The sequence below is a fragment of the Centrocercus urophasianus genome, unplaced genomic scaffold (assembly GCF_019232065.1).
Source record: "Centrocercus urophasianus isolate 14NV4802_14NV808 unplaced genomic scaffold, USGS_Curo_1.0 seq_12, whole genome shotgun sequence".
Taxonomy (NCBI): Eukaryota; Metazoa; Chordata; class Aves; order Galliformes; family Phasianidae; genus Centrocercus; species Centrocercus urophasianus.
This window is the reverse complement of record NW_024884364.1, coordinates 37,156,650-37,181,246: the sequence shown is the minus strand read 5'-3', so window position 1 is coordinate 37,181,246 and position 24,597 is coordinate 37,156,650. Positions and strand designations below refer to the sequence as shown.

Genomic DNA, 24,597 nt, shown 5'->3' with positions numbered 1-24,597 from the left:
GACAGTGTTGCAAGCAAACAAAATGGAAAAAAATGCATTGTAGTCGAATGACTACTAAAAACATCTGAAATTGAAGGAAAGGAGGAGACCAAAAAACTGTTCTATCCTGCGACCCTGTAGAAGTTTAATGCTGGTAAGCATCTATGTACCACACAGTCCATGTGCCCTGCCTGGAGCTGGATAGGTAGAAAAGAATTGGAAGGGCAAAAGTTACAAAACTCAGGGGCTGAGATTAAGACAGATTGACAGGAAAGGGGGTAGACAGGAGGGGAAATGAAAACGAAGGGAAAAAAAAAAAACAGCAACCCAATATCAAATGTAAAAAAAAGGGACACACAATGCAATTTCTCTCCACTAGCCAGCTGATGCCTAGTCAGTCCCTGAGCAATGGTAGTAACCCCTAGCCAACTCCTTCAGTTTTACTGTTAAGTATGACATCATATGGTTTGAAACACCCCTTTGGTTAGCCTTCGACAGCTGTCCTGGTTGTGTCTGCTCCCAGCTTCTTGAGCGCTCCAGCCTGGTCACTGACAGGCAGTCTGAGAAAAGCCCTTGACTCTGCATAAACACTGTTAGTAACAACTAAAATATCATTGTTAACAACATGGTTTTCACCACAAATCCAAGGCCACCTCTGAATCCTTGTCCTCCCTTCTGAGAACACAAGCAGATTTCTTTTTCAGATTCACCAGTGTGACATGAAAAACTATCAGTTACAGCTACTGTTCACCAACCTCTGTACTGAAGATTGGCATTTTTTGTGATCAGTTTAGTTGGCCTATCCACTGCATAAAGTAACCTGAATTATCACAGCTAAAGCAGGTTAGAGAGCAGTATCGAAAACATAACAGTAGGTTAATCTTTCCCATTAGTACCCCCAATATAAAAGGAGACATCTGCTAATATGTTAATGTAGCAAAGGACCAAACTCATCTTCAGAGGATTTTAAAGGAAAATCATTCATATCTATTCCGTCAACACCATTTTTGGGAACTACAACTCAGCAACTGACAGTTTTCTGTGAAGTTTCTATTCATCACTCTCATAGGTAACCTTGCTGTGCAACTGCATGTAATACATGAGATGTATATTAGAATGTCAACGGTGGAAAGCACAGTTTGAATCAAATCAAGAGATATTTTTACAGTTTTTGTACAAAAGGACTGTTTTGGATGGCTTACACTTCAGTAAATCCAGGCTTCCTGACTCAAAAAAGAGGCACTTCTCTTTTCTTCAAAATGTCTGATCTACTTCACAGACTAAGTCATATCCATATTGTCAGATCAAAATTCCACTTTCTGTAGCTTACTTAAATTCAGTATCTCTCAATAAAAGCACTAGAAAGAGCAGCATTTCTAAGTTAGAAATATACTGCTCTTAGATAATAAAATCAAGACACCAATAAGTTACTATTGCATTTCTAGAGCATCTGTTATGTCTAATGTAAAGGTAACATTCAATTCTTACTCTAGTGTTTGATGACACAGATATTTGCCCCCAGAATCAGTCTTCAGAACACCATTTATAACTAACACTTTCAGGGAAGTTCAGGAGATGCAGAATTTTAGGATACCAGTTTTCAAATAACTTCATTTCTCACATGGCTAGACTAAATCTTATGTATAGAGACAGTAGTCAATGTTCAGTGACTGAAAGTTTTAATTCGTAGTTTTTTTTCATTTAGGATTTTGGGGGTTGAAACTTGTAATTTTACCATGAGTATACTATACTGAATTGAAAATTTAGTTGCCAAATGTGTGGCTGGGCTTAATGATAGTCTCTGTGATTCATTTAATGCACTTAGCATTTTTCTTTCTTCATGCATCATTCTGATTTATACAGTTGTATTCATGATCGTGTAGGCATCTGCAATGTAATTAGATAAAAAAGAGTTCAGGCAGTGGATTATTAATGAATGATAAAAAATACCACATGTGGTCAGCAGGTCAAGGGAAGGTGATCCTGCCCCTCTACTCTGCACTGGTGAGTCCTCAATACCGGAGAGATATGGACCTGTTGGAGTGTAATCCAGAGGAGGGCCACAAAAATGACCTAAGGGATGGAACACCTTGGCTACACAGACAGGATGAGAGAGCTGGGGCTGTTCAGCCTGGAGAAGACTCCTGTGAGATCTGTGAGGAGCCTGTCAGTATCTAAATGGGGGCTGTAAGAAAGAAAGGGACTGTAATAGGACAAAGGGAAGTGGTTTCCCATGTCAGAAATGAAAGCAGGGGAGATACAGACTGGATATAAGAAAGAAGTTTTTATGACAAGGGTGGTGAGACACTGGAACTGGTTGCCCAGAGAGGTGGTGGATGGCCTGTCCTTGGACACACTCAAGGTCAGGCTGGATGGAATCTGAGCACCCTGATGTAGCTGTGGGTATCTCTGTTCATTGCAGGGGAGTTGTCCAGATGACCTTTAAGGGTTCCTTCCAATTCAAATAATTCTATTATTCTGTGAAAATTTGATGTGGTGAGATTAGGAAGCTCTCAGGCACAAAGCTACAAACATGACAAAGATTACATCAGTGAAATGCTGAGCTATGAGCAAGCTCAAGGCTCGTCAAGAAAAGGAAGTGGTCAATATTTCTCATTTCTCTTCTGAGATTTTCAGAAGCAGTCAGTAAAAACAAACTTACAATTGCTTACCAGAATCTAATGAAACTGCAGTAGAATAGCATATTCTGCATATTCTGTCACTAATGACTACAGTTCCATGTGTGGAAGCAAATATTCATCTGCTCCTATTCTGTGCCCATGCTAATATGAGCTAACAAACAGTACTTTTTTTTTTTTTTTTTTTTTTTTTTAATAAGTAACCAACTATTAGTAACCAGTATTTAATTTTCTTTAAATTTTACAATCATACTAATGAGACAATTTGCATCTCTGCTTCAGTATCAGCACCAGCACCAAATTGCTCCATCAGCAGCAGTAAAATGATAATTAATTTAGATGCCTTAGACCTTCTGTGTACTGTAACTTTCATTACATAGGTCTAAAGAGAGAATTTCTAATCATTAAGAAAACAAGTTTCTTTGCAATTTAAAAGACTGACACTATAATTATTGCTGGTATAAAACACATAGAGAACATTCTAGAACAAAAATGAAATAGTTTTCACTGAAAACAACAATTCTCATGAATTTTCCAAGTAAAAGTAGATCTCTCCAAAATCTCAGAAGCTTTCTTCTGAAGGCAACTTCTATTTTTTACATGTATAAGCACTCTCAGCAGTCAGAAGGTGTCCAGATTATAATTCAGACAGAATTTCTTAAATATTCATAACTTTTCTGAAAGCAGAAATAAATAGAAATGTGAAGAAATAGTCTCTGTAAGAATTATCAGTCCAGTTCTGTTTTATAATGAAATACATGATCAGAAAAACCTTAAAGATAAAAGTCTCACATACAAAAAGAAATGCTGCATTATTAATTTTGTCTTCCAGATGTGATATATTAAAGGTTCTCAGAGTAATCTGTCGTACACATTCCTTTAATATTATCAGAGTAAGTTCTCTCAGAAAGTAATACAAGTTTACTATATCATACAGAATACCTATTAATAACATTAACACCAACGTATATATCAGTGACTGATATCTGCTTTTAGAACTTCTGAAGAAGCTAAAATTAGAGCAGTCTTAACCAAGGTACAGTCTTGCATTCTCCCAGTCTCTCTATGCAGTCTTACTAGTTCTAGTATCAGCCAGAATGCAATTTCTCTCTCTTCAAGGGGCAGTATGGGAAGAGAACCATGTATTCATGAGTAAAGATATAAAGCCAAGATATAAAGCCCTTTAAATAAAGATCTCTCTGTATTTCTGTTTGCTCAGTTTTGAGTACCTAGAAGATGACCTTGAAAGAACCACTATCACAGTGCCCCCAAATGCATCTTTTTTAGCCTACCCGTATATCTGGATATAAGCCGCTCTTTCATCATACATTTTCTATAGAGTACAAGGTATCTTCCCAGGATTAAAACTTCAGAAAAATATCAGTGAATTTCTATTTCACCTTTTTTTTAATATACATCATACAGTCACCATCTGCTGTGTATGGATTATACAGAACAGACTATTGCATTTCTTTTCTAGAGACTGTCAAGAATGAGGAGGCTTTAAAGTTGGAAAGAGTTGGAATTGGTAATGTAAGCAGCTTGCTCTTCTTAGATCTGCACGTGAAGATCTTGCTAAAAGTGAAGACTAGAACAGTGATCCTTTAAAATGATTACTGAAAAGAGCAAAAACAGTGTATGAGTGGCACAAATTTGGGAGCCATTGTAAATGGCAACACTGGGGCAAGTTTTAACTCAGCAAGAACACTAATGGAAGAGGAGATGGGTAGCATGTTTCAGAGTTAGAATATCAACTTGTAAGTCCTCATAGTCAGGGACTTGGCAGAGTAGAGACCAAGCTATTTTCTCTTACAGAGAAACCAAGCTCAATCCCTTCCAGGCATTTGATTTTATTGAAGCAGAAACTAAGAACTCAGTGTTCAAAACAGACTTTCCCCTCAGGCTTCGTTCTATTGTTCAGATACTACTTGGAGCTTGTGTATTGGATATTTCCTTTCAAGAAAGCCAAAACTATTCTTCAAATACATGTATGTGTTGGAAAGTCTCTTGAGTTAATGACTCAGCAGTATACACAGACTTTTCTACGTGTTTTAGACAGCCACTGAAGAGTACATGGGGTTGAAGCAATGGTTATGGGCCGTTTAGGCATTTTACGCAAAAGCTTTAGTTTCTGATTACTTGTTGACCTCTACACACAATCTGAATAAATCCATTAGATGCCATTTTCAAGGCAATCTATTAATATTGATCCATTCAGTTTAAACTCCATTTTTCAAAGAGACCATGAATCTGAATTTATCAGACTAAATTCAACCTCTTTACTACCATTGCCAATAAGGAAATCCATAGTAAACATCAATGTAGAATTCAGTAATCAAAAATAGATTTTTTTAATTGTTGCAATGCTACTAATGCCTGAAGATACTTAATGTCCGTTTGGCAAAATTTTTAGAATTTGATTATTTTCTCTACATGTAGGAATAAAGAAACTGCAAGTGTACAAACAACTTACAATACCTGGCAATGTTTTTTAATTAATAATTATGACTTAGGAATATGAATGAACAAATGGTAATAAGTCATTTGAAAGCTCCTCGCTGTACTCTATTTACCCCATTACTAAGTACACAATGACTACTGCTTTCCTTGAAATGCATGGTGCTAATCTGTACCTCACTTTTCTCACAAACAACTTTAGCTGGAATTTGTACAATAAAAGTAACTTTCACAGGATACCAAAAGTATGACCTGTAAGTCACATTTACGCACCTAGTTCTGGAAACTAACACAGCCTCAATGACTCGAGCTCCTCTTTTAATATTTGGCTCTGATGACTTTTGCATACCTTCATGGGAATTTAAATCATACAACATTTCCACTTTAAAAAAGCTGAAGAACAGCATTCAGACAGTAACAGATACTGACCCCCTCCTTTCTACTAAGGATGATGATTACATAAATACCAGAGACATGTCCATCCTGTCACAGTACAGTCACTCCTTACTCTGATTCAGAAACAATACGGAATATCTTTTTTCTTTTTAAATAAATCAAATCATCTAAAATTCATGGGCTTTTAGTCTTAAGTGAATGTCTGAACAAAAATGTCAATTAAAAATGTATCAGAAGTTACAAAATTACAAAATGCACTCTTAATTCATGCTTTTTACTATAAATAATACATGGAAAAATAATAAATGAAAATGAAGCATAGTTTAAACTTTAAGTTTTATCTGCTTTATATCTGGTTGGGTTTTAACAAGCTCTCCACGTTATCCTCATCCATTGACATAATACAGTTCCGAGGATATTTAAACTCATGAAAACATGATGGCATTTCTTTTGGCTGGAAAATTTACAAAAGACTGCGTGCAAAAATTTAGCTATCTTAGCATGCAGTGAGGCACAAAAGGAGTAGACATGTAGACAGTACAAGTTGTGCTTTTTTTTTTTAATATACTTTCAAGCAGTCCTTTCACTCCAAAAAACAGAGCACCACTAGTGGTTGGAGAACATTAGACAAGTTCATCTTCCAGCTAAACTTCACCCAAGAGATTCAGTGCATGCACTCCAGGATTGCTGGGCAATATAAGTGAAACTAAATGGGAATAATCAGGAGACACTCAAATAGCATGCTATTGCTATGAACTTAGAGGCTAACACAGATGCCTCCCTTCTTGCAGGTTCACTTCAAGCAAATGAATGAGAAATAGAAGAGCTAGGAAAGAGGTGTTACCTTGAGAAAATTAACACATTTTGTGTGCAATCCCTTATGCAGCAATTCTGTAAAAAAGCTATGTAATTAAAACAGACTAGATGGCTGCTACCTCTAAGTGATAAATATACATCCATTAGAAAGGAAGATCAAATTCAGTCTTGGGTGAGAAGAATTTGAAGAGCAGGCCCCAGAATAGGACTAGTTTATATGCCCTGGTTTTCTAACTTTTGTGCTTCTCCCTTTCCAGAGCAAGGAACCGAGCAAGCAACTGTGTGGTGTTCAGCTGCCTATGAGGCTGAAGTCAGGAATATTGATTAATCCATCTATTTAATCAAAGCATAACAAAATAGCTACATTCTTGATTAGAGAGCTGATATCATTTCTCATATTTTGGGGTTTTCTGTGGACTTTTACAAGTATACAGCATAAAGTATACAAAAAAGTATACAAAAAGTATACCAAAAAAAAAAAAAAAAAAACCCTCAAAGAAAATGAAAGCTGAATTCCTAATTATTTAGAAGGCATAGCCAAGGTCATTTGAACACAAAACAGACAAAGATTCCATGTAGGAAAATTAAAGAATCCTTATTTCACAAAATGAAATTTAGCTAAGCCAGACCTTCCTATTTGTTCAGGATCCCACTCACTGCTCAGTCTCATTGCGCACCTTCAACAGTGGTAATAAAGTTAGCAATGGGAGCAGGCTGTAAATATGAAAACTAAAAGCTTCTCACACTGGACTACTTCACTCTGCCAGCCCTTTCACTAGAGGCTACATGAAGGTCTTGGCTGCTAGAATTCACATTTTCGTACTGGAAAATATTTATAATAATTCTTACTTTTCCAGGGGTGCAGATCAGCACTAGTTCCAACTTCAGGGATGTTTGCCATGTGCACTCTAAACAGAGAAAGATGAAGAACTGGAACCAAGACCTAGAGTTATTCTGCTTTCTCAAGAGGAGAAGCTATTCTCTCACTTGGCAAAATATTCTTCTATTAATAGATAAAGAAGACAAGCAAAATCTCTTATTTTATGTATGTGCTTTAGAATCACAGCATCACAGCTCCATATTTACTGTTACAATTCCCAATAGCGATTGCAGGTTATGAATAAGGCAGCTCACTTGACTCCTGAGACAAATAATGGGCTCTGTCTAACAGCATTTCTAAGATTTCATTTCAGTAGTTTTGCCAGTGGTTTCTTATAGTCAGGCATAGCCTTCAAGCAAGTTTGTCACAGATCGACTTTTGATATAAGAGGCTGTGCTATGAATCATTTTAAAAGGTTAATGGTAGTTAACAACTCTTATTACTTTCCATCTGACATTTTGAATTTCATTCATGGAAAACTTCTGTGTTTTTTTCAATGTTCCATGTGAATTTTTTAAGAAGTTATATTTCTTAAGACGCCACTTAATTATCTCATCTTCACTTTGACTAATGCAGATAGAGGACAAGCACTGCTAAAATCCAAATGGCTTTCTATCTTTCTCTACTGATTTTATCTGTTTAATTTTCTTAGTATTTTTGGAGAAATACTAGAAGTTTGAAGTGAGAAATATCAATAAAATTAATACCTTATCACACTCTTCATCTTGGAAGAGAGGTAAGTTAGAAAGAATATTACAGAAGTCTACAAAATCACGAGTAGCATGAAGAGAGTGGATAGGGTCTAACTATTCTCTGGCTGCTGTATTTCAATAACCAGGGGGCATCAAATTAAAATAAAAGACATGTCTAAAAATAAAATTGATGATTCATTCACAATGCTCAGTAAGCCCTTCAAAGTCAAGGCAAAGGACATTATTAATGCAATGGAAAGACTGAACAGAAAACTCTTAACAGCTACAAAGTTACAACACTATATGTACATACTCCAGCTAGTTTTCCATGCTTCTGATGTATTTCTTTTGATTTCCTTCCAGTATTCAGCACAATTCTTAACACATGAAAACCAGACCTTCAAATAATATTTCAGTAATAGTAGCACAAACACTATTTGCTATCTGCTTGTATTTGACCAGTTTTTAGTACTCATAGACTGTATTAGTTCTTTACGTAAATTAACTAAAATAATCCCAGGCTCTTTAAAGACAGAAAGCACTCCCATTCCAAAACAAATTGCCTGGCATACAACCAGTCAATTCAGACCATTCTGTAACAGTAACCATGTGTACTATAAGTCAAGAATCTTTCTGTCATCTTAAAAAAAATCTTTCTGTCCACCTTCATCAGTGTGGTTTTTGTTTTTTTTTTTTCACAAGATTTCCCTCAGAGTTCTGAAGAAGGGGTATATCTACTTCTTTTTTTGTCTTCATTTTCACTAGGAAGGAATTTTCCCCATTTTCACTAGGAAGGAATTTTCCCTATTCAAATCAATAATTTAATTACCCCATACATTGTAAAAATTTGTTGGATTTTACTGTAAGTGACTTTTACAAGTTTTCATACTGAATTATATTCAAAATTATGAGGCAGAGATAAAATGCCCCTTGACAAGATGTTATAAAATACAATCAATTATATAATTTGAATCTAGCTTTTCCTCTTACCATTTCCTTACAGTACTTTCAGAGCAGAAAATGATACAAGACAAGGCATGGTGCCGCAGGACAAAAATCTACTTCATTTTTTCCAAAGTCTCAAATTGCAAACTATTTCATTCTAGCTTTTGTGTTTACTTTCTTTTGTATTTTTCTCCACATAAACAGACTTTGTCACACAAAATCAAGTGAGGAGACTTTTTTCCCTCCCCAGCATCTATCACTGGAAGAGGTAATCCCTTAGTACTTGCATCACTACTAGTCAGTATTTCTTCTCTGTCTACAATTCATGCAGAAAGCAGGGCTACTAGGTAATAAAGTAAACAACCATTTAAAGAATATAATTAAAATACTAGCTCTGAAAATCAAGAGAGATTTTATCTTTATACACCTGACTGCTTTAAAACATATGATTTATTTAATGTTATGTTAACATTATGCAGTCGTTTTTCTAAAATTCCTAACATAATTTAATTACTTTATTGAGAGTGAAGGTATATGTTTATCTAGTAATACAGATATGATTAAGTACATTCCAACAATTAATGAAATCCAAATGACAAAACAATTTTGCATGTGTAAGGAGGAAGGTACCAAAAGAGACTTACCCTACTGTGGTCAATATGTAAACTGCTTGAAATATTTATGGATTTCAAATTCATCTAATATCTAAAACTAAATGTAGATTACAGCAGAAGAATACAATTATTTAAATAGGGTAAAGTAACCATTTTTTTTCAAGCATCCATTTGAGTTCATATCACTGAGCTTATGTGAGGTCTTACAGTAAGTACTGAGTTTTATTATGCAAAAACCAGGTGGTCACCTAATAAAACCAATAAATCTTCTGTGGTAGCAGCCAGAACAATAGTAAAATTATGTTTTCTCCTAATGCAATAGAAAAAAAATTAAACAAACATTTAGAGTAATCTTACCAGAGCTCTGCATTTCACATCTATCTTCCTTTCAGGTGCTGCAGGTATGCTGTTAATCTTTAAGGAAAACCACACTTTGCAATTTGAAGAACTTCCTCCTACGTACAAAAGAATAAAAGGTTCCATAAATCATCTCACGAGGTGATCACTCCTAGCAGCATTCAAATCAATGAGAAATTCTGGCTTTTATCAGAACTGTCAGTCATTGTTCGTTTGAGACAAAGAAAATCATGGATTGATTTAATTGCTGTCAGTCAACTGCCCTATCTAATCTTTTCTCATCTGGGTTCAAAATAGTAACAAAATCAATATATACACAAATTGAAAGGAAATAACACTTTGGCAAATGAGTTTACTTGAATATTATATTGTTTTAGAATTATAAATATCATTGATTCACAACTGTTCTCCTTCAAAAAGGAAAAAATTTTAAAAATCTAATTGATTTAATTAAGTAAAAGGTAATTCACAATAGATTCAAAATCTGTGTTATTTGATAAACAGATCAGAATTTTCAGTTACATGGAATCCATCCTCATATACAGGTTCAAACATGTTCATACATGATTTCTACTGTAATTTATTTTTTCCTATCAGCTTGTCTTTCCTGAGCTCTTAATATTTTTATTACAACCAAGATTGCACTCAAGAGAAAGGCAAAAGATGCGGAATACATGCATCAAAACAACAGAGCATCAACAATATATTATTAGGTACCTTATTCTAAATTTTCTTAACAATGTCTTGTAAGACTGTGGTCAAAAAACAACAACAACAAAAGAAAACAAACAAACAAACAAAAATAAACAATGCTATAAACTCTATAATCACACATTTAGTCAAAGGACAAACTGTTCAGAAAACCAGAAGATTTGATTCCAGTCAGTACTTTGTATTAGCTAGTCCAAAAAGGAGCAGGGGGAAATTCTGACAATATGTACAAAAGCTGAAATGCACCAAACCTTATAACACTGAATGGTCATAAGCTCAGATAAGAAAGCTCTGAGCCTTCGTTCCATACCTGGATTTTTGCCACATTCCTCTGTGAAATCTGGAGATAATTTATAAAGCCACAGAAGATTTTTCCGTTGCAGTCTTAACTTTCCTAAATCATTTTTGTATGCTTCATAATAACCATCATGTAGACATTATAATTCACTTGATTTTTTGTTTATATATTATATACACTATATGTTTTTATGTATAAATTCATTAGTTGCGGTCACACAAGTTGCATAAAGCTACTCTAATTCCTGACTCTGACAATAAAAGCATAGCTTTTAGGTCTAGTAGCTTTCTTTATAGTTTTGAGTTCAAGTATTCTGAGCTACTAAGAATTCTTTTTTCTTTTTGTAAGGAACTCAAAAGTGTCTATTTGCATTTGAATTTTCATCCATTTGAATGCTTAGATCCATTTCTCTTCCAATTCTAATCAGATTTAGAAAATTAAGTGGGTTTTTTTGTTTGTTTGTTTGGGTTTTTTTCTTTTCCAGAGACATTAAATGCACATCACATCACAGCCTAAGAATTACCTTTCTGTGAAATCACTATTGTGTTTGAGAGAAAATACATTGTGCGCATTTGAAAATAGTGTTCAGATTCTTAAACACTTCTCTAAATGAAATGTTTTATTTAAACAGTTTTCATAACATCTGGGGGAAAAAGAACAACTGGCAGTTCTCTGTGTAAGGAGGATCTTTTGATGTGAACTATTTACTAAACTCATATTCATACAAGTGTTGTTTAGCATTACTCAAAAAATTTGTGTAAACTGATGTTCTGTCAACTCTTACTCAATACGAGTATTTCTGAATGGTTGCTTTTACCACCAACTTGCACTGTTAAAAAAATAAAACCTTGGGTTTTGCTCACAACCATTGCTCTTGAATGTTCTCTAAGTTGTAGGTTGTTGTTTCTGGTTCAAATTCAAAGAACTTGCATGACTGAAAAGAAGTCTGCTATAAGTCCTTTGCTAATGTATGCACCAGAAGGTTATGGGCTTTGGGGCTATTCTTTTTTTTTCCTTTTCTTAGTCTGGTATCAACGTCGAGGTAGATAAAATTAGGTCAAATATTTTGAAATTTAATGTTGACCAGAAGTTTTGGAAGACAGCATTTATTGCCATGAGGTGACCTAGTTGCATTATGGTAGGCATTCATTAGCTGCCCCTATCCAGCTCTCCCCATACACCTTGATGTTACCCTTTTAAAAATGGATATGTTAGATATAATAGCGGGTAGAATGGTAAAAATGTAGATTTCTTAAAAAGAACTCTATTCTACATTATCCAGCCTCTATTTTTGAAATATCATTTCGACTATAAATGTTGTTTTGTGTGTGTTTGGAGGTTTTGTTTAGTTTTCTCACTGTGGCTTTTACATGTGTATCTTTTTTCATGTATAAACTTTTAAACATTTTTACAAGCATCAGAACTGTCAAATAGGAATAACAGACCAAGATTAAATCTGTTCTTGTTTTTTGTTTTCCTCATGTTAAAAAACAGGCAGTAGAAATAGACACTTCTGTCCGCTTCAGAAAATTTTTATTCTAACTCAGAAATGTTCCGAGATGATGTCTTTTCCCTCACATAAGATTCTCAGTTCAGAATGTGATGTACTTACAACTTTTACATCCCCAAAAAAGGAATACTACTGTAAACATAAACACACGCACATTTATTACACAACTTCATCTCTAAGCTGGCATTGATATTTTGAATGCTTTTCAAGCCTCTTCTCAGGGCAAGAGTGTAGAATCGCAGAATGGTTTGGGCTGGAATGGACCCTAAAGGTCACCCAGCCCCAACCCCTGCTGGGGGCAGGGCTGCCCCCCACCAGCTCAGGCTGCCCAGGGCCCCATCCAACCTGGCCTCGAGCCTCCAGGGATGGGGCACCACAGCTTCTCCGGGCAGCTGTGCCAGCGCCTCACCGCCCTCTGGGGAAAGAATTTCCCCCTAACAGCTAACCTAAATCTCCCATTTTTTTTCAAAGACTTTTCCTTTCCACCTACAATGAGGCCACAATGAGGTCTCCCCAGAACCCTTTTTTTTTCCATATCGAACAAATCCAGCTCCCTCAATCTTCCTTCACAGGAGAGGTGCTTCAGCCCTCTGATCATCTTTGTGGCCTTCATCCATATCCATTATAGGAGATAAACATGGCTTGACTTCAGGCCTGTATTTATCATTCAGATTTCAACAACAGAAAAATGCTTAGCCTGGTTCATGCAAGCAACAGGTCATGATCTTGTCAGATCTCATTAAAAGAAACTAAACAAAGTTTGGTTAGTACTTCACAGAGAAATCACCAGCACTAAAAAGCAGTGAACAAATATCTTCTAAACATAAAAAATACATTTATGCAAACAATTTAATGTTCACAGTTCTTCTCCCTCAGCCTCTCCCTTCATCAGTAGGATTCTGCCCTTGCTAGTTATGGTCTAGCATCTGCCATTAATGGTTAGTGCAAAGCAGGACTCTTCATGTCAGAAATTGCAAATTCAAATTATATTAGTATAAAACAGCTTATTTTTTTCATCTTTTAGAACTTACCTTTATTTTTTCATATATAAAAGAACTGGAAGCCTGGGAAGTTGTACAATTCCTATTACATGTAGTTACCCAGAATTTGAAGAAAAAAATCCATATTCATGTATCTATTCCTTCATAGCAGCAAGGCAATTTTTTTATTAATATTTATCTCTAGTAATTACTTCTGAGAATAGAAGATTATTTATTTAAAAGACAACTATTGAACTGTAATTTACATGAAAATTAAATTTGAGCTGTTAGTATACTTTTCAGGTTAAAATTTCACAGGTGCATTCCAAGTCTCATTCTGATTTGCATGACGTGCCAAAATCATTGTTTTTTCCTCCATAGTTGAACATCTAGCCAGCCAAGAATTTTGCCCTACTTTTCAGTAATGCAAACAAATTTCTCCTGTAGAGATTTCTTCATTTGCTTGTGTAATTTTCAAATTGTTATAAAACTTGGCTTAACAAACCTGCATTTGTTAGAGTCATATACTATTAATCTTACACTTTGGATCATTTACCAATGTCTCACTCCAATTTGTAGGAGGGAGAGGAGGTACTTTGATATATACTTTTGATGTATACCTGACGTGAGATTAAGAAACAACGGTTCAAATGTCTGACCAGTTTATCACAGATTTTAATCAGGGAGATGGAAAAAGAGAGGACGGACACTATTATGTATTAGGGTGATGGAGGAAGAAAAGTGGGCAATGGAAAAGATAGGAAAGAAGCAAGAATTGCGTGAAGCGGGAACAGACACCACCAGGATCCAGCATCGGCCCTGTTGCACGCCATTCCAATGATCTGAGGCAAAAGCACAGGGGGAGAGCAGCAGCAGCGTGGCCTGCCTTGGGCAACAAGAAGGTGCAGGTACTGGGTAGGTCTGGGAGGTACAGAGTAAGTCCGGGAGGAATCAGCAGGTGTCTGGTAGAAGGCCCAGGGGAGAGTCCATCAGCATGCAGGCATCAGCTTGTGAGGCTTCTGACAGCAGACACCTTTGCTCTTCTTCATGCAGGCATCATGTCGTGAGGAATCTGTTGTCAGAAACCTTTTCGGGGCAGAGCAGCATCTGCATGGCCAGCCTTAGGCAGCAAGCAGGTAGGGTGCAGAGCAAGCTCAGGAGGGAGAGAGGCAGGTCGTGAGGCTTCTCAGGTCAGTAAACCTCATTTCATACTTGTTTGTGCAGCACCTCCTGAGATGGCTATCTCCCTTGAGATAAACCCACACAAAAGACTGCTTCCTGGCCACTAATCTGCAGCTTATCTCTCTCTCGTTGACAAAGGATTTCTTAACCCTGTTCTTGAGCATCAGCAAGCTTTGAGGCAATGGCTAGAAGAATAATCTCTTACACCCAAAGAGTAAGCAGTTGTGAATTCCCCTTCCTTTTACTGGCAAAATGCTCTCCTCTGCTCATTTGGATGAGAATACGTTACTTTCTTGTCAGCCACAAACTGAGATTTCTGTTCTTTTTCCCCTTTCCTTGTCCTTTCCCTAAAATTACCTTTCATCCTGTATCTGCCGTGTCACCCTTTAAATTTGCTGCCAAGCATCAGCAGTTATATACTGGGTTAAAAATAGAAAAGATACTTCTCTCCTGATTAGGATACAGCTGTCTATCATTCAGCTGGGTTGCACATCACTGATGATAAAGAAAGATTTGCCTTGGTCTCCAGAAAATTCTAGGCCTTGCAGGTGTTTTAAAAGCATAGATATTGATGAAAGAAATAAATTGTAATGCTAAATAAATAAAATTATTTCAAATGCCTTATCCCAATTTTACAGACTTCTCGTATTGGCATTATAAGTATGATTATTTAAGCAAAAGGATGAATTAAAGTGATATTTTCAATTACAATGTGTGTTCTTTTGCCTTTTTTACCTAACATTTGCAGAGCTGGTATAGGAATGAAAGAAATAATTTCAAGGTTAGCTTTAGGTATATATTAAGAATGCTCTTAGATGTGTCTTCTGGGATGTGTTTTTTAGCAGTAACAGGCAAGGGAATAAAACATCTTGATTTCTTGGTTTTACAGAAAGTTTTCAAGGCTATTAGTTATATAAATTCTCCTTAGGTGGATAACCTAAATGTTGTTCTTACTGTATGTTATTGTACTTTATAGAACACAAAATTGAAGTTTAAAAGACATTTTACTTATTCCTCTATAATATGTAAATATCTAATCATTCTCAACATATAAAGAGCTCTTCACTGCTAGGATTGGAAAAATCAAAATGTTGACTTCTTTGTGCCCATATGCAATCACTGGAGTCATCTCTAAGAGACAAGAGCTGTTGCTCATGAAAGCTCATCAGCTATACATATGAGTCATGTCTATTTAGTTTGTTTTATTAGAAGAAGAATAAAGATTTTAAAAAATAAGTTATTTCAAACAGGCTAGATGAAGACTTATGTTGCTCATTTTTCAAATTTGACTGGCCTTAGCAATCTAACAATTATACAAAAAAGACCTAATATTTCTCCTGCAGTCTTTTCCTGACAACTTAAGTTTTTCTACCATTGTATATTTATAGCTAATATGTTTAACATAAATCTAATGTGTTTTTTCCAACTTATTCAACAAAAACCTCACATCTATGCCAACTATCTAACTAGTTAAAATATGTCCAAAGACACACAGAAAACATGTTTTACAAAAGATTTTGAGTATTTCTTCTAATGTTTCTCTAGATAAACCTGATTATTCCAGCTGAGAAATGCAGTCTTTCTGTTTCAGCAGACACATCACTTCACTGAAAACAACTTATAAATTAAATGTTATTTTAACTGACTCTAGACATTTCTCCCCAGATTTATTTTCCATGTGAAGAAACTGTGAACTTAATTTATGGAGAAAGCTAACACTAACACATTATGAGAATGTTGCAATTCTATTATGCTAGAACCTCAAAATGATGCAAAAAGGCAGATACTAATATCCATTTTTACTATGTGAGGAATAGCTCATCCTTGGAAAAGCAATGTCTGTATTTTCTTCTTGCAAGGTAACAATTTAAAATTGACACTTGTATTCTTTAGCTTACGTTTTTTCACCTGAGGGCTATACTTTTCTAGTAAAAGTAAACAGTTCGTATGGCTTTTAAAAATGCTTTTGCATTACATGGCAAGACAAACTTTGCTCTAAAATGTTATTTTACGCAAATAAACACGTTTGAGTAACGTTCATTTAATGCATTCCTTGTAACGTTGCTTGAAATAATATTTTAATACTCCTCAGACATTAATTGCATTCTTACAGGATTCAGTAAATATTTGAAATACTGTATATGTAATTTGCATAGAGCTATCTACATAAATTTACTGTCAGCTACAAATGACATAGCGTTTCCTGAGGAAATTGTGGCATGACGAGTAAGCTCAGAGGATACTGAACAGCATGGAGCTACATCAGGGGAGAGCCAAGCTGAATGTTAGGAAGTTCTTCACCAGAGAGCAGTGGGCATGGAACAGGCTGCTCAGGGCAGTGGGCATAGCCCCACACAGTCAGAGTTCAAGGAGCTTCTGGACAAGTCTCTCAGACACATGGTTTGAATTTTGGGTGGTCCTTTGTGGAGTCAGGAGTTGGACTCCATGATCCTTACAGGTCCCTTCCAACTTTGGATGTTCTACAGTTCTATTAAATACATGCCAGTACATCATTTAAATACCAACCACTTGTGACACAAGTATAGATTTAATCCAAAGTTCAAAAGTAGATGATAATGCAAGTAATATATTTGGCATTAGGCTCCCTCAGATTTTTATGCTTTGCAGGCAATGCGACATACGTGAACAGGAAGTGCACAGAAGTTTAAGACAACTCTAATGCTCTGGGACATGATTTGGCAGAGGGTTTGTTAGAGTTCAGGTAGTATGGTTAGGTCTTGGTTGGACTCGATGATCTTTAAGGTCTGTTCCAACCTGAGTGATTCTATGATTCTAAATACTGAAAAGTAATTCTGCACGCTTTAGCATCACAAATCAAAATGCACTGGATTTCACGAAACAATAAAGAATACACTGTATTAATAGTTGTCATTTATTTGAGAGACATATCTTAGAGGAATAAATTTGAAGTACCATCATAAACCTTACAAACTGTGACCACAATGTCAATAATCTTTCCTGATCCTGCTTTCATAGAATGATAGAAATATAGAATGGCTTCAGTTGGAAAGGACCTCGAGGATTATCAAGCTCCAATCCCCCTGCCACAGGCAGGGGACCAGGCTGCCCAGGGCCCCATCCAACTTGGCCTTGAACACCTCTAGCGACAGGTTATCCACAGCCTCTCTGGGCAGCCCGTTCCAGCACCTCACCACTCTCATAGCAAAAAACTTCCCCCTGACACGCAACTTAAATCTTCCCCCCTTCAACTTAAACTTCCCTTGTCCTGCAGTTATCTACACTTTCAAAGAGTTGGCTCCCCTCTTGTTTACAAGGCTCCCTTTAGGTACTGAAAGGCTGCAATGAGGTCACCCTGCAGCCTTCTCTTCTCCAGGCTGAACAAACCCAGTTGCCTCAGCCTGTATTTGAAGGGCAAGTGCTCCAGCCCTCTAATCATCTTTGTGGACCTCTTCTGGTCTTTCTCCAACAGAAGCTTTCCTTATTAGAAGCTTGTGTCCACACACTGAAAAGAACCCCAGGCTTGCATTACATAACACTGAACACTCACTGATGAAGGAGATGAAGCAATCTTCTACATAAGGAGTCTGCCATGTATGAGCCATTGAAAATAAACTGAGCAGATTCTGGGAATCTGAATAGCTCTGAATTAGGAGAGACTGTTTGGGAGTACCCTGCAGATCAGACATCTCTATCCTGTGGCTTTCTCAAAACACTGCCTTACATTACTATTTCATTCTTTACTGTCTGAATCTATAATTTTTAGTCCAGAAGATTAAAATTTTTCTACTGCTTAGATGAAACTCAAAATCAGAACCACCATCACAAACAGAAACTTTGGGGGAATTTATGGGAAGATTACTATGTAATGGCTTTAGTAGTTTGAATACCAAGCAAGATGAACTGGAACCTTTCACTAATTACAATAAATTTGATATAATTGAAGAATGATATGGTGAAGTGTTTTGCTTGCTTAGAATGCTAAGATGCTTGTAAAGCACTGTTTAATTTCTAATGTGAAGATAAATTATATTTGCTTTAAGAATGTTATTTGATTATTATAATTACCAGAGTTCAAAGACTTGGCAAAGAAAGAAGCTGAGGCTAAAGAGAAAAGACACTTAGGATAATTTAGGGAAAAATATATATTTTCATAATAAGAGAGAGAGAAGAACAATTCAAGACACATGAGAGGAAAAAAAAAAATTCATTAAAAAAAAAACGTCCACAAAGTAGGTAATTACTGTGCAGCTATGAAAAGACGTATGAAAGCACAAAAAACCTAGTAGTCAGTATGATTCTAAAATGCATTTAAAAAGTATTGCCAAATATATACATTTTTCAGAAAGATTTCTAAGGAAAGACAAGAATTACAATATTCTTGTTCACAAAAAATTGCTTCTAAAAGTAATCTGCACTAATGGACTAATGGAAAGGATAACAAGTGATGGGCATTAGGATACACAAAAGCATCAGGAGAAGTTTACAGCGTTAAAGGAAGGGAATTTAACTCCCCCAAAAATGATTAGCACCACATAGCCTCATTTGAATACAAAATTTATAGATAGGAGTATTAAATGGTAAACTAATTTAACAATATTTCCTGGACTATATATGAACTTCTAATTAAACCTTTAACTGTGAGTTAACTTTTATTTTACTATACAAAACTGCAAGAGACTACAGTGAGAAAAGAGCTCCCTTCTTGACAGGGTTCAACTGTAAATTCTCTATCATACTTTACTAATGATATGTAGATATTTCTGAACATCATTCATTATTCTAATTCTGCATATACCAATAAAAATATGTTTTTGTGTAATACAAGTGGTATGGCAAAAGTACAAATTAAGCAACAGCGTTTTATCAACCCTGATGTAGTATTTCTGCAATGTTTCCTACATATACAGCTAGGAAAATGCAAAGATATTAGATCTGGCAGGTATCTATATATTTTCTTACTTAATATCAGCCGTCTATCTTGATAGGAACCTTATAATCACATTTACTGTGATTTGAGTCACTTTCCTTTACAAGCTCTGCCACACACTAGACATTTTATCTTGCCTCCTAAGTTAAAACGAAAGGCAATGCAAACACAAACACATGAAGATTACTCTGTGATGACAACCGTCTGCTCTCTGAAGAAGATATTACTGAGTACAATTTTCTGACCACTTTCTGACCTCTTCAGCCTGTCTCCTTTGAGCATCTAGAAGCCTTAGCCATTTTAGAAAAACTGTTTCATTCTCTATACACCCATTAAAAAAAAAGTGATCACATGAATCCTGACAATTAAGTAGGCAGATTTTCATTATGCTACAGTAAAACCGTTGTAGATTTCTGCACGCAATTTATGTTTACAATAAAATAAGAAATGAAGTCAAATCCCATTAATCTTTCCATCAAATAATTTTGTTTCCATGCTTCCACACTAAATAAAACCAATCCTTTATTAATTTCATGGATATTATCTGTCATAATTACAGATGCTAAGCTTTATCTCCCTATCTTCTTTACAATAGGAAGCATAAATTGTAACACTGATAAATACTGCTCTTATTAATTTCTCAATAAATTGGTAGGCAAATAAGGAACTGTTAAGCACTGAGAGTTCAGTGCAAGCAATCCTATAAATATTTATAACACTAAATAGTATAAACACCATGCAAGCCATAGTAACATAGTGCCTATGTTATCTTCCTAAATAACATAGGCATAGCTACACACATTAGCAGGAATTCCAACCATATTTTTATAATTCATTCTAATTTGCCATAAACAAACAAACAAAGCACCAAACAACAACACCCTTTGCAAATCCCTCAAAAAACAGGGGTTTTTAAAGTAGTTAAAACAGGAGGAAAAGGAAATTGAAAAGGGTTTAAAAAAAAAAAAAAAAAAAAAGTGATTTTCCAAACTGAGCATGAAAATGCATTTTGGATCTCTAAGAATTATTTATTAATACACTTTCTCTAAATGTTGCATGGACCTAGCCTCCACAGTACCCAAGCATGTACAACTTCACTCAATTCATTTTTGTTCTCCTGGAATAATTGTAATTTTCAAATGTGCAATTCTTCTATTTTCAGCATGCCTCTGCAACCCGGTATGGCTGTAAACCATTTTGTTTTGATCGCTATTTAGAAATAGACTGTGAAAGGTAATTCTGTTACAATTAGACCAGAATGATCTAACTTATAACACAGATTCAAAACATAAAGGGCATAGAAATAGAACCTGCTCACATTTTTACCTGTTTATCTCTTCAACAGCATACAGAAAAGCAAAGATCATATGAAAGACAATCCACAACTTATCACTTCCAAATCAGGCTTTTAGTAAACCACACAACATAGAAGACATTATATGGAGTAATAAAGGAAAAATTGTTTATCTCCCTGAAAATTTATTGATAGCAAATTGCAGAAAGGAGACTCAGGCAAATCCATTCAAACAAGTATGAGACTCAGATGTGTGTAGTCTTCATGGAAAAACATAGGTCAAAAGTTCAGTGGAAGAAAATTAATATAGCTTGTTGTAGAACAGAAAAAGAATACAAAAGCATCTTTCTATACAGATAAACAAGCAAGTATTCAGGTCTCAAAATATCAATCTAAATAGTCATGCCTGAAAAGAAAAGTAACTATGTTTGTCAAGTGGAAGAGTATTTGGGGTCCTGTAAGGTTGCTATAGACTGTCAAATAATATACATTAAAGTGAGGTCTGACAGATACTTCCAGGGTAAAAAATAAAGAAATATTCATTGCAAATTGATTCAAATTTTGGATGATAGCTGAAATGTGATATTTAACAGAAAGAAGCAATGACACCAGAAGGTATTTTCTCAGCTAACAGAAAAGCAAAGTTACTGCTAGCTGGACACTTTCCAGAATCTGACAATTCATTTACCTTTTGGCAGATCATTGCTACATAATCTCCAGCAAATATATACAAATGACAAACATAGAAATTAACACACGCACACTGTATGATTTTGCATGGTTGGAACACTTAATCAGAATCATGTCAACAACCTTAGCCACTTACAATAATACATTTTAATAGTTATTTTAAGCAGAAAGGAAGTAGAAACAGGAAAAATAGCCTCATTGCAATCCTTTTCTAATACCCTAACAGCATTCAAATTATTTTTGAAAGTTTTTCTTTATGGGATTTCATTAAGGCATATTACATGAACATGAATTACCTGAACCAAAGCTGTTCAACTAATTTGACACTTTGCAATGTTGTTTGCATTTTTGTCTCCTCTGATGTACAAAGGGCAAGACTCACAAACTAAAAAGATGGTGACTGGAGTTTTTGCTATACAAATGAGATTTATTAGAAGAGTTCACAAGTGGGAAAGTCTAAGTTTATTAATTTAGCTTCCTTGTTCCTATTTTACATTTGCTCACATCTTTTCTGAATTAACTTTCCAATTCAAAATTGTTGGAGCCAGTTGCTTTTTCTGCTCTTCCTGGAGATTTCTTGCCAAAGAATTCAATAACAACTACTCTAAGAAAATAGATTTTCTTTTTTTTTTCTTTTTTTTTTTCAGTAATAGTTTTTTGCTATTTTGCTGAGAAGCTGTAGCACATCACTTAGAGCAAGGTACAACATTTTTCAGAAGAGTCACTTCAGTTATAGAAGCATATATTTTACTGTTTCTATGAAGATCCACTACAATTTCACAGTTTTGTACCTCCCTCCAAAAATTATTTATTCATTCATGCATATGTATGCCAATGGCCAATGTCTAAACAGTACACAAAGCCCACTTGTATCTAACACATCCTAGCCCCTCACCATTCCCACATATCAAGCAGATTTAACACACGCAGCAAATTTGAAGATCTAGAATAATTTCAATATTTCACAAATTGAATAAAATGCATATTCAAGAATAATTATAACTTAACAATGACACAAAAACCTCCTATTTGCTATAAAAATGTATTCCTCACTTAGTGGATCACATTAAGAACCGTTCTTACAAATATTTATAACATTTTAGAGGAAATTAATATAAATTTCTCACTTTCAGTGCAGCTAACAAGCCTTTTACAGCTTTCCTCCATAAGAAATAGCGTGTGCAGGTTTTGCTTTGCTCAAAAAACCCAGCAGTCTTGCATGATTATTTTGACTGAAAATAATGAAAAGGCATGCACATGTAATCCAAGAGCACCAGAAAATGAAGGAGCCTTTCAGAAATGATACAGGTTGCTTTAAATATAGCAAGTTCTCCAGAAAGAATATACAAAGGCCTTTTATGAGAGATGCAATACGTTCTAAGTGGCAAAACAACATGTAAGTGATGGGTTATTTTCTTATAGTAGAATATTTATTTGACCATGAATAAATAGCATATGGCCTTTCAACAGAATAACTTTTCCCACTGAGAGAACAAGACCCTGAATCAACCTACAGTGAACAGCAAGCAAAAGGTCAAAGACTAAGGTGTGATACTCCTCAAAGAGGCCACAATGTCTCCAGAGCTCAGTTTAACTCTGTGACAACACCAGCCTCACTCAGCAACTGAATATGCTTAAGCCAAAGATGGTAATGGTTAAGCATTTTCTGACAAACGTTCCTTCTAGATATCAGTGAGAGTATTACCTTGTGTTGTGGTAAACAACACACATTAGTACTGTAGTCATTCTGAAACATTTTTTATTATTTCTGAAATGCATATTTGATGGTGAAGAGAGCAATGTCTTTTGAATACCTAAATTTTCTGAAGGAATGCCTCATGAGCTATATTACAAAAAGATCAACAGGGAAGAACCATAAAGAAAGAACAAAGTTGCTTGGTCCATTTCTTTTTAATAAAAAAACCAACCCTTCACAAATAAAGTTATATTTCAAAATCAGTGCCAAACATAATAAACAAAAATAAATAATGCCTTGAAAGTGCATCCAAATCAAACCAAGGTTTCGATGCACGCATATTCTCACTCTCTGTTGTCAATGTGTAAAAAGCCATCTGTCTTTTGTCACATAGGGGAAAAAATACTTCTTTAATATTCACAGTTTCTTAAATATGTTAAGATCAATTACGGATCTGCTATGCCACAGAGGAAATAAGGTAAAAATTTTAAGAGAGACACTAGACACCAAAACAAATGAATCTCTTAATGGACAAGAAACACCAACTGCCAACTCAGTAAAAACGTCAGAATTGTCCTTTTCTGGTTACTTTGGTAAACCTGTCTCATAATTGAGCGTAACAGACTGCAGAAACATCCAATGGCTGGGATAAATTAAAAGACAGAATTCCATATGGACCATTATTTTGCTATAGAAATAAAAGTCAATAGCAAATTCTGGGAATAGTCTGTGCAAAGGATAAGAAGTTCTGAGATATGATTGAAATTAATCTATGAAAAAACAATGAGATGAACCTACAGTTTTTTTACTAGTAAAAAATGACTTACACAGCTAGAATTATCTTACCACAAATACACTCCTTAGTAACTATTCAGCTTCAAAGGCCGGCAATGGCAGTGGTATATGGTACAAAATTGTCCACATATGAAAGTATAGCCCAACTTGTAATAATGTTATAAAAATAATATATGGAGGAGTCTGATCAGGAAGTGAAAAGACTAAATTAAATTGGACTGAGAAATATGGTTTATTTCCCCTGGCTGGAAATCAATATGATTCCAGTTATCTTATGAACATAAGTTTGACTCAATCTATTATTTTAATTAATCTTTTCTGAACTGCTTCATTTTCGGAAGCATGCAACAGCAACATAACATAATATAACATAATATAGTACAATAATACATGTACGTATTATAATAATAAAAATATATGTAATATAATTATATCGTGCATTATAGTATATAAATATAATATAGAAATATATATAGCTACACCTATAAATATATATAAAACCATATGGATTTATTTATACAGTAGCCTAACTGTTGGATTGCCCTCTTGGGTCCTAAGAATCTATTTCTCTGTCTGAGGGACTGAACTTACAGGAAAATGCTCTCACCCTTAAGCAATAGGTTATGGTATGCAATTACTTCTAGACAATCTTGTTGATTTTTCTGTAATTGCAATGTATTTGTAATATTTGGGTTCATACAATACATTCAAGTATTTATTCAGATAGGGAAAAAAACGTAGAAGACTTCAGTAAGTC

The 24,597-nt window shown here is 35.1% G+C and overlaps 1 protein-coding gene across 1 annotated transcript in view; it reads right to left on the bottom strand.

Moving 5' to 3' along the window:
* The window catches only part of CFAP47 (cilia and flagella associated protein 47), a 259,426-nt gene that overhangs the window by 78,863 nt on the left and 155,966 nt on the right, over nucleotides 1-24,597 (bottom strand). The window contains 1 exon segment of the mRNA XM_042809679.1: nucleotides 9,776-9,873. Coding sequence (XP_042665613.1) covers nucleotides 9,776-9,873 — 98 coding nt within the window.